The sequence below is a fragment of the Hydra vulgaris genome, chromosome 01 (assembly GCF_038396675.1).
Source record: "Hydra vulgaris chromosome 01, alternate assembly HydraT2T_AEP".
Taxonomy (NCBI): Eukaryota; Metazoa; Cnidaria; class Hydrozoa; order Anthoathecata; family Hydridae; genus Hydra; species Hydra vulgaris.
The window spans coordinates 70655844-70667500 of record NC_088920.1 but is presented as its reverse complement, the minus strand read 5'-3'; the positions used below and the strand labels follow the sequence as shown (position 1 = coordinate 70667500).

The 11657-nt window shown below is 28.2% G+C and overlaps 1 protein-coding gene across 5 annotated transcripts in view; it reads left to right on the top strand.

Moving 5' to 3' along the window:
* LOC136075562 (uncharacterized) overlaps positions 1–11657 on the top strand; it is a 38086-nt gene that overhangs the window by 3798 nt on the left and 22631 nt on the right. For 2 of the 5 annotated variants that reach the window (XM_065789070.1, XM_065789071.1), the window contains exon 2: positions 6911–7192. In XM_065789070.1, coding sequence (XP_065645142.1) covers positions 6916–7192 — 277 coding nt within the window. In that variant the 5' untranslated portion in view covers positions 6911–6915. Of the gene's footprint in view, positions 1–6393; positions 6786–6910; positions 7193–11657 lie in introns of those variants that run through there. The other 3 variants (XM_065789072.1, XM_065789073.1, XR_010636017.1) reach the window with 3 other exon arrangements.

The following is an 11657-nucleotide window of genomic DNA, read 5'->3' as shown; positions in this document are numbered from 1 at the left end:
AGCATTGGAACAATGTTATCATTCTGGACATATCTTTGATTTTTCTGAATATCTTAAAATTGAACTGAATCCATATTCTTTTTTTTTTATTGTTGTCTTGTATTACTTTCTGGCATGATTTACAGATATTTGCAAATCTTGTAATGCTAACCCAAAATATGCTGCTCACCTGATCTCCCATTGACTAGATTTAACTCTCAGGGCTGCAATTCGCTTAACAGTAGCTCCAATTCTGTCACCATTCCTTTCCATGCATTGCTGCAAAGAAATGCCAGAAGAATTTTTTCTGAAAATGTGTTTTAAGTACAACCATTGCAGCCATAATGCTTTTGTTTTTGAACTGAGAAGTTGCATTATTGCTGAACATGTGTACTTCTTTGACTCGATCAGGAATAAAGTGAAGGATTTTGTCAATGTACGGTATAAATGAAGACTTTGTATGATCAGTTTAATCAGAAACTATGGAAAATGTTTTTAATTCAATGTTCCAGACTGCATGGGTCATGATAGAAACTTGTTTTTGGCCAAAATGAGCTAGTTGCAGTTCATTTTGATGGAAACACCTAGCATTTTCAGCCTAGTCAACTTGAATTACAGCAATTTCAGAATTAATACTCATTGAAACTTCCTTCAGTTTCTTAAAAATTATTAATTGGTTTTTCTTTAGAAATAAGTGTTTAACCAACTTATCACGCTTCGCTGATATGTGTTGAATGAGTTCTGGTACAGTAGACTTTTTTGAAATTTTTTCGATTTTTGCATATGTTTTAGTTTCAGCTTTTCTCCACTCATCCCAGGATCCTTTGAAACCAAATGTATTAACAGTTTGCAAGTGTTTATTGAACTGTTTTATACCTTTGTATGCAATGCATTTGTCATAGGTGCAATGTGTACGGTTCACAAACAAATTTATTTATCATTTCAGATCCAATTTTGATTGAAGACACTTAAATTAATTTTGTTAATGCATCTAAGACAAATCACATATTTTAATGCAAACTGCTAACACAAACATTATGCGGATATTTTGTAACTGATTTCACAATGCGTGGACAAAGGTCGGAAAATTTGCCGAGTGCAATATTTACGTGCTGATGCTTTTCCTTAAATAACTCGAAAGGTTCTTTTAGCGTAGAATATAAATGAAGTATATGAATATCGTTTGCTTTTCTGTCAGGTGTTTGAATTCAAGTGAAATCTTTTTTGTTTGGTGATATTTGGGAAACTTCTTCTTCATTATAAAAGTTTACAACTGCTAAAACATTGCTTTCATAAAGACCATACAGCTTTTGACATGCTTGAGCTAGACCCAAATTATCTTTTCAAGCAGAGCTATTTGAAGGAATAGAAAGAATTTTAGATTGTTTCTTCTTTGAAGTTGGTAGTGCTTTTAAAACTTTTTCCAATGCTTTTCCTCTTTGTTGAATGTTTTTAAAAGATGTGCTCACTCTTTGAGATTGATTTAAAAGTTTTTTATTTAGAGTGCAGCTTTTTACAACTCTTAATTTTGCTTTAGCAGTATAAGCTGCTTTTTTAATAGGCTTTTAATTTCTCTCGATATCTCTTATATCTTACTCTGGACATTTCTTTCTTTTGAACAGCATTCCGAGACACATGAGCTTGGTATTCTGCATAATGTCTTTTTTTTACTTCTAATTTTGATTCCATTTCTTAAAAATTTACAACTTTATAAGAAAATGCCAACATAAATCCAATAATTTACAAATATTTACTACCCTTCACTATACTAAAATGCAAAATTTATTTGACCAAAATCCACAACAAAATCTGAACAATTGGATGATATTTTGACTTCCTTAACACGCTATTTTGTAAGTCGCTAATTATTCCGTTAATGGGTTCAGTGACACAACAGCTTTTAAACTATAACTATAAGTTAATAAAATGCTTTTTAACCAATTTTTTTTTAAACAGTGATAGAAATATAAAGTTTCTAAAAAAGCCTCGCCTTATAGCCTAATTTCATTGTGATAATTAAACTTTTTCAGCTTCTAGTTCAGTGATGCAACTTAATTTTTGCAGATGTGTATGTGACAATAAAACACTTGAATTATTTTTAAAGAGTAAAAGTTTGTTTACCCAAAACATATATATAATCTCAAAGATTTCTAAACAAAAATATGGATATGTTTAGTTTAAAATGTTCCAATATCTTGGCCTCAAATTTTCTGCACTTTTTCGAATAATAAAAACAAAAAAAAAAACTGTTGACACTCATCAAATTTATCTACTTGGTTCAAATATTTTCTACTCAAAATTTATTTTAATAATTTTAAGGTGTTAAAGTTACAATTAAAGAAAAAAAGTTTTTTGAAAAAAGTTTTTTGGCGACATGTTTTAACCAAATATCTTCCCCATTATCAACAAACCTACCAGAGTAACTCCCAAATTTACTACTGCTATTGAAAATACATTAACAAACTCAATACAAGATACTTCTTTAAAATCAGGAATAATAAAAACAGGTATTTTAGGTCAATTTCCAATATCCTTCTCTTTGTTAAAAAATTCCACAAAAACTAATAATTCAAAAATCTTATGTTATAAAAGAATTATCAATGAAACATCTACTCAAAAATTTGAGGACTTGCTATTGGCAGCAAATTGGCAAAAGGTCTAACAAGAATGTAAACTAGGAAACACAAACTCTGTGTACATTTACTTTATAAATTTATTTATTCTACAATATAGTAAAAGTTTTCCAATTCAAGAGAAAGAATTAAATACAAAATATTTAAATTGTCCATGGATAACAAAAGAAATAAGAAAATCCTCAAAACAAAAACAAAAACAAAACGTAAAGTACTTAAAAAATAGAAGCAAAGTGAACCTATACTTCTACAAGTAATACAAAAACCTATTCGAAAAAATAAAAAAAGCCAATTTTTTTCTTATGATTTGATTATTCTAATCAAATCATAAGAAAAAATTTATCAAGTATTTAATTCATCAGTTACAACAGGTATTGTACCCGATAAACTAAAATTCTTTAAAAGTATACCAATCTATAAATCATGAGAAACCAATTTTTTAAACAATTATAGACCAATATCAATCCTTTCGGTATTCTCAAAACTTCTAGATTGAATAATCTATAAATGAAATGAATATTTAAAAACTAACAAAATTATCAATAAAGGTCAATATGGTTTTTAAAAGCTACACTCAACTGAGCATGCAATCCTTGGCCTCTCAAATAGGATAAGTAGATCAATTTAAAAAAAAAATTCTCATTAGGGATCTTTATTGATTTGTCAAATGCATTTGACACCATCATCTTTCTAACTAATTTTAATAGCAAAAATGAAAAAGTATGGTATAAGAAATCAAGCTTTAAATTGGTTTAAAAACTGCCTTATAACAGACAACAGCGTTGTATTATAGATAGAAAAAGCAACTCAAATTTTCAAGAAACAAAATTTGGTGTACCCCAAAGTTCTACTCTTGCTCCTCTTTTGTTTCTTATTTATATAAACATCATTTACCATCCAATTTAATATCCAATTGCCTGTAATATCTTTTAAACTATAATGTTTGCCAACGATACAAACTTATTTTACTCATCAAAGACAATGGAAGACCTCTTTGAAAAAAGAAATGCTGAATATGGTGCTGCATGACGTATTATGGTCTCCATATGTTTAAATTATTTGATGGTCCACTCAACTTTATTTATTATGCCGATATTTTAAATAACAACTTATTACCATCAATTGATGCACTTTAGCAAAGTGTTCCGTTTATTTTTAAGCAAGACAATGTACCATGTCACAAAGCTAAAATTGTCTCTGAATGGTTCGAAAGCAAAAATATTGAGCGTCTAACTTGGCCATCAAATAGCCCAGATCTAAATTGCATTGAAAATCTGTAGAGTTGGCTTGATATAGAAATTGCCAAGAAAGCACCAAGGAGCCTTGAGGAGTTGTGCAATATTTTACTAAGAATACTTGAAAATGTTTCCAAACATATTTTAGAGAATTTAACAGATTCAATGCCAAATTTAATAATGAGTGCCTAAAAATTCATGGTAGAATTACGCTGTATTAGGTAAAAATTACAGTTTTTTGTTCTGTGGTTCTTGACTTTTTCACAATTTTTTCAAAATAAAAATTACTTATAAAACTGTAAATACATTTTTTTTTTTTATTTAAAAGTATTTGTCATTGTTATTATTTTTTTGTTTGCTTGCCTATTTTCTAAAATTTATTATTTTTTTACCAGAAAAGTATATTCCATTAAAAAAAAAAAATTAAACTATGATTCGTTTTTTGGCGGTTCATAACATTTTCACAATACTGTATATATATATATATATATATATATATATATATATATATATGTTTGTGTGTGTGTGTGTGTTAATGGTAATAGTAATTAAAAAAATAATTATAGGGATAAAGGGATAAACTTTAGAGAATAAGGGTTATCATAATTCAAATTTGACAATCAAAAAAGTACTTATTCTTATATTATTATTATTGTTATTCTTGTTATTATTGTTATTATTATTATCGTTATTATTATTATTACTAATGATTTTTCTTATACATTTTTGAATTACAGTTATTGACGTATTTTCAAATCTGTAATAAAAATGTTAAAAATTTTTTTTTTGTATAAAACAATCTGAGAAAATAAACTTAAAAAAGGTACATGTAGTCTATAGTATCTATACACTATATATTAAACATGATTCATTAAAAATTTGTATTTAACAACATAAAGAAACTACTTTTTATTACATTCATTTTATAGGATAAACAAAGGAATTAAAATTCTTTATTTCTTAAAAAAAAAAGTCACAAATATACTACATACTTTTATTTTTAAAAACATTAAAAAATCTAAAATTGCTGTTTTATGAGACAAGTTTGTATACTAAAATTTCCAACAGAAATTTCCTTGTTTTGAAATTTATTTCAAAATAAGGAAAGTTTCCGTTCTATTTTGTTAAATGGGTATTTTCCATACTAATAATGGAATATAATTCTGTAAAAGTACTGTAACTTTTAATGGTGTAGAAGATGTTTGTAATGAATTTAATTGATAACGAGGTAAATTGTTGTATTTTGATTGGTATTGGAATTTTTGGTTGCGGTTGTTTTGGTAATATCATTTATTGTGTATACTTGTTTATCCATTTTGTTTAGAAGTAATAGTCAGTTTTGTTTTTTATTTAAATGTTGCTATTAAGTAACACAGATAAAATTGATGGAAACAATCTAAGAATAAATAAGCTTTTAATCTAGTTTTAATTAAGTGTCCATCATTGTTGTCAATTCATTATGAAGTTTAATTAAATTTTCAGAGAACTTGCTTAGGTACAACAGTTAGTGCAATTAAAGAAAGCTTACTGTACCTAGTACCAATAATTTTTATACCCAACTATATGATGAACTTTTATGATTTAAGTCAATATACCAATAATAATACAGCTAACTAATAAATATAATTACAACTAATTAATATAACTAGTAATGAGATGTTATCATAGCATCTTCATCATTTTTAAACAAGTCTGAGGATTTAATTTTGGGCATAGAAAAAAAATGGTCCTTGGTACACAAAGCTTCACCTATTATTTGGTGTAATGGGTTTTATTTATATATTTACCTGACTCTGCTTCCTCAAATGCAAGTTCATCTAAAAAACAACTTTGCCTAATCCATGACATCATTTAGTTGAAATAGTTATATCCAATAAGCAAGTTTTATTTTTGTGTTCTTGTAAATATCGTTGATTAAGCATTATTACAGTTTTTTCATATAATCATGTAAAAATACTAATAACATCATACATCGTAAACGTGATATAAAACGTTTTCAATATTTTTTGAATATATATATATATATATATATATATATATATATATATATAAATATACAACCCTTGGAGTTTGGGTCAGCATTTGTCAATGCCGACCTTAAAGTGATTAAGGTCGGCAAAAAATTGCCGACCTTGTTTTCTGTTACATGGTGAGACCTTTGTATCTATTTTTTTTTTGCCAACCTTTAAAATGATTGAGGTCGGCAAATTATTGCCCACATTATTTTTCTTAACTCCGAGTGTTGTATATATAAATACATACATATATATATATATATATATATATATATATATATATATATATATATATATATATATATATATATATATATATATATATATATATATATATATACTGTTATAATCAGTCAGGAGCTCAAAGAAGGTAAGAATGATGCGTTTGGGTGAGGGTTATTATTAAAGCAAGTGAATGTACCATTTTGTTAAAAACAAAACTTTAATTGTTTTTTGATGAAATTGGTTCTTATATCAATTATTTCAGGACATATTATTCATTTAGTTATTGCAGAACTTTTTTTTCAGTGAGGCAAACACTATTTCAATGGATCTCTATGGGCATTTTAAATGACTAATTGTGGTTTGACAAATCAATTACTCAGTGTACTGTTTGTGGCAGCCACCAAATGCGGCTAGATGGTGGCTAGCCAATGTATCAATTTTTGGAAAATTATTAACTGGAAACTTAAAGTAGATCCCACTAATTGTCCTAAAAGTAACCATCGAGCAAAACTCAAATGCATATATAGATCCACTGCAAATCCACTTGCAAAAATATTTGCTGGAAGTATATTTAAAATAAGTTGTTATTCTATATGAAAAGTAGCTAAAATTGATTTTATGATGTCAAACAAACTTCTAGACTCTGCAGTCTTATTTACTATCACAAGGCCTGATTTTTTTTATGACTATTAAGCGTGGTTAGTTTGTACATTGTTCCTAATAAATTCACTAAACTTAAAGAATTTTACATTTTTTTACATTTTTTTAAAATAATATGATGTATATTATTTGATTAAATTTTGAGTTTTGCTTTGTTTTTTAGTATAAATGGATGAAGTCCTACAAAATCCAGAATTTAAAATTAAGTTGGCAGAGCTACTTGCTGAAGATTGGTTTGAGATTGGTATTTGCTTAAAAGTCAAAGAGCGTAGTTTAAACTCAATTAGAAGTGATTTTATACTTTTTCATAAACAAAAGGACAAAGCATATGAAATGATAAAAAAATGGTTCAATTATGATGTTAATCCCACGTTTGAAAAGTTAAAACTTGCCATTTTAAAAATTGAAAAAAAAGATTTATTGAAGGAGGTGAAGGACCTTGCAAGTACATTTTTTTTAAATTATTATTTGTATTATATAAATATTCCAGATTGTTGTTTGTCACTCTCATTATATGTTTATTTTTTTGTTGTTATTTTAATTTCATCAAATTCTCTGCTTTCAGAAAAATTTGATGATGATGATGATGATGATGATGATGATGATGATGATGATGATGATGATGATGATGATGATGATGATGATGATGATGATGATCAGATTTGGACATAAAAGGCGTGCAATCGCGCTCCAATCTTGACCACGCATGTAATAAAAAAAAGCCCTGAAAAAAACCGACAAAGGAAAAACAAATTTAAACAGTCTCAACTATATAAAAAAAAATAGAAATCTTAACAAAGAGAAATAAAATAAAAAAAAAACCTTAAGCTTTAAAAAAAAAAACTAGTATAAATCTGAAAAACTAAAACTCTAATAGAAAAATATTTTATTTATGTTTTGCAATTACATTGAAGTTGAACTTGTTGTTGGTTTAACGAGTTTCCAACTGATTTTATTTATATTAGGAGAAAAGCAATTAAGTCTTTTGTTCTTTTTTTTTAATGTGTAAATAAAAATAGTTATATGATTCTTATTTATTTAATTATATATTTTTATATATCAATCAAAAAAAGAATATGTAAACAAATAGAAATAGTAATAATATAAACTAGCAGATAGCAACCCGTAATGCGGGTTATGGGCGGTCTGTTACTTAATTCATAATGGCTGTTTTCCACAATTTAAAGTTTGGAATCCTTGACTAATACCCTTTTAGAAAAATGCCTTTAAATTAAAAAATTAAACCATCTGTAAAATTAAAATATAAAGGACGTGGAGGCAAATAATTAGCCTATTATTTAACGTTATTTGAGTAATTTACAACTGACATAAATCATATCAGTGTAAGGCAGAACCATTTTCCTCGACATTACCAAGTTTAACACAATACGTTTTTAGTTACTGAAACAAAATAATAACATTTCATCATGCTTTAAATTGACGAAAAAGTGAAGCTAAATTCTTATTATATTTTTTATAACATGAACTTTAATTAATAAGATTACCATAAAGTGAACGTAAATTATACATGAGTTGATGCAATCCCTTTGATACATTTCTTTAAAAAAGGAAATTGTCTTTAAAACGTCAAATGCACGCAACTAAATAAATTTATTTTAAATAACTAAGCAATTGAGTACAAAAACGTTTCAAACAAAAAAAAGTTAATTTACAATCAAACATGTGTATAACAAATTTAAAAAAAAAATGTAAACTTTGATCTTTTATATTGCATTAATGCGTTATATGACAAACCTAAAATAAAAATTGTAACAGATGAGTAGACATAAAAGGGGAAAAAAAGCAAAAAAACTGGAAAACAATTTACCTGCTTTTCGGTAGTCTGTTGTCATACTTGTTGCTGTCATGATGCAGCATTGTCGGTGTTGTTTTATGACGTTATATCATGTTGGCTTTTAGTAAACTTTAGTTTAATTTAAAAGACATTACAATAGATTTAAAATATTTTAATTAAAAAGCAAAATAATAAATGCTTCAAGGAGCCTAACTAAAAACATTAAAGATAAAAAATCAAATTGAGATATAAATAAATTGCATTTATATAGCTAAACATATTGTCTTGGCTTAAAGTAAATTTTAAAAGCAGTGAGTTTAATAAATTAAATTACCAATTAATTATTTTTAACAATAGAATGTAGCATTATATTATGATGATTGGCTAATGAGTCAATTTAACTATATTTAAGTTTAATTGGTAAAAAACATATAAAGTTTTAATTAAAAAAGACAAAAACAAACCAAATATACAACAATATATTGTTAAAAAAAATTACAAACTAAAATGAAAATATTACAAAATTTAAAAAAATTTTAAAAAAATCACCGAAGAAAAAGCGGCAACAAAAAAGTTATAAATATCTTCACTGATAGAAGACATTTACATTTTGGTTGCTTTTTTTTCTTCGGTGTCTCCCAAGACCCCGGTATGGATGAGCCCTCCCTTTAAAGAATGGCTCGTGATTAATTTGTTCGTTTATTAAAATATTGGCAAAATCGTTACCCTTGTATAAGTATTTGTACAAATATTTAACAGCCTTAACTTAACAGCTAGCTTCAACATTAATGTGAGTTTGATATTTCTTTGATAACCATGGATTGTAAAGTACCACCCAGCAGTTATCTACATTGTTACCTTTAATATTGATAACAAAACCATTATCACAACGTCTATAGCGTGGATAACCATTATGAACTGCTACTGTGTTAGCATTAAATTCTTTAGGATAGTTTTTGCTGCGCACCCCATCTTTCATGCAGGGAGAATTTGGATTCAGTATGCCACATGGACTGTGAATCATGTGAGTTTTAACAACGTCATAAAGGTCTCAATTAACAATCAGATCTGGAATTTCTGCAGATATTAAATTATTGATATCATGTGCTGTTTCAATCTTATCATCATTTGCAAAGTGAAGTAAAATATGAAGATGTGGCAAACCACGCTTTTGAAACTCAATAGCCTAAACAACTTTCCCTAATACACTGTGCTCAAAAATGTCATTGAGAAGGTTATTTAATTTGAGTTTAAATACTCGAATAACCAAGTCAGGTCTATCCTTTGCTGTCTGACCTGGATATAAATTTTCAGTTTATTCTCGCGCCATTTTCAGTAATATTCAGTATATTAAATCTCGCGCCATTTTTGCTTCTCAGCGAAACAGTTTGTTTTGGTTATTTCTGATGAAAGCTAGGCGTTGGCCTTCAATTTTAACATACACATCAACAGCATATTGCTGAAACAGTTTTTTGCCATAAAAGAATGAAGAAAAAATTTGTTTAACTAAATGTTTATAATTGTAATACTGAGATAATGTAACATGATTTCCAACCAATATAGCACGTTCAGGGTTGTGAACCAATTTATTATGCTAACCAGTGATGCTGGTTAGCATAATCAATTGATGTGATGCTCTTGGAAAAAATAGAGGACAAACCATAGGATCTAAGTTGGCAGAAATACTTGATATTTTTTTTTTTTTTTTTGTTAATTCACCTCCCCAAGGCCCAGAAGGCCACTACAGACGAAGAGGCTACTTAATTGTGGTTATAACCCTCTCTCAACTCTTTAACTCCGAAACACGAAACTTGACGAACAAGGTCGCTGCGCGGAGAAACAAGTATATAGTTTTAATAGGATGATATAGTTTTAATAGGACGACCTCTTGGGTAAATAACACCTTCCTTGGAAGCAGGTGGAGCACCATCTTGGCCAACAAATACAACTGCAACATCACCATGTGAAGAGAGATTATAGATACGTCTATCTTGCCTTTCAAGTAAAGGCACTTTTACAACTGAGACTGAACGACCTTCTATAGCTGCTTGGCGAGTTTCTTTATCCTTCACTTCAGCTATGTTTTTTAAATGCAGGAATAATTGGGTTCTCTTCACTAATAATATTTTGCAATTGAAACATTAAATCATTTAAGCAAAGATCATTACCACATTGTCGCATTCTAAAATTTACTTTTGCAAGTGGATCATATATAGTATAGTTGACAATATGTCAGCAGAACATCTTGATTTCGCCTAAAATTACCTATACAATGAAAAACTTGACCACATATTCTAAAACATGGTGGCCCATGATTCATGGGTTGAACTACATTAGCTATAAATGAAGTAAAAGAAAGACAGGCATAATAATTTTTAATATATTTAAAAAAATTCAGATTGCAACCCTCGGAATTAAGGTCGGCATTCGGCAATGCCGACCTAACTGCCGGCCTGGAAGTATTTAAGGTCGGCAAAAAATTGCCGACCTCGTTTTTATGTTTTATGGTCAGACCTTTGTATCAAATAATTTTTGCCGACCTGATGCCGACCTCTAAAAGATTGAGGTCGGCAAATTATTGCCGACCTCAATTTTCCTAATTCCGAGGGTTGAGATTGTCATTTCCATCTGCATAATTTCCTTTATATAAATCTTGTGGAAATGGTGAAGATTGCGAAAAAACTACCTTTCCATTATGGCAACATAAAAAATGTGTTTCATCAGGAAATTTCTTAGCACCACAATGCTGACAAATATAATTCATTTCTCCTAAATAATTGTAATCTGGAATAGTATTACTTCTTGCTATACAATGCATTCTTTCGTATCTAGCAGCATATCTAGTATTTTGTTGACTATTAATTTCATCTCGCCTAAGTCCAATCTCTATTGTATTTCTGTGACAATTATTTTCAACTCGCATAACCAAGCTCTCATTTGGGTTTGAATTATTTGCTGCTTGCCGAGGAGCATATTTAGCATTTTGTCAATTATTGATTTCATCTCGCATAAGCCTATCACTTTCATTTCTGCAACGATTAACTTGTCTATTAACATAAAATAAACTATACAATAATCTTATGACTTTAAAAAAATATATATATCAGCTAGGAGA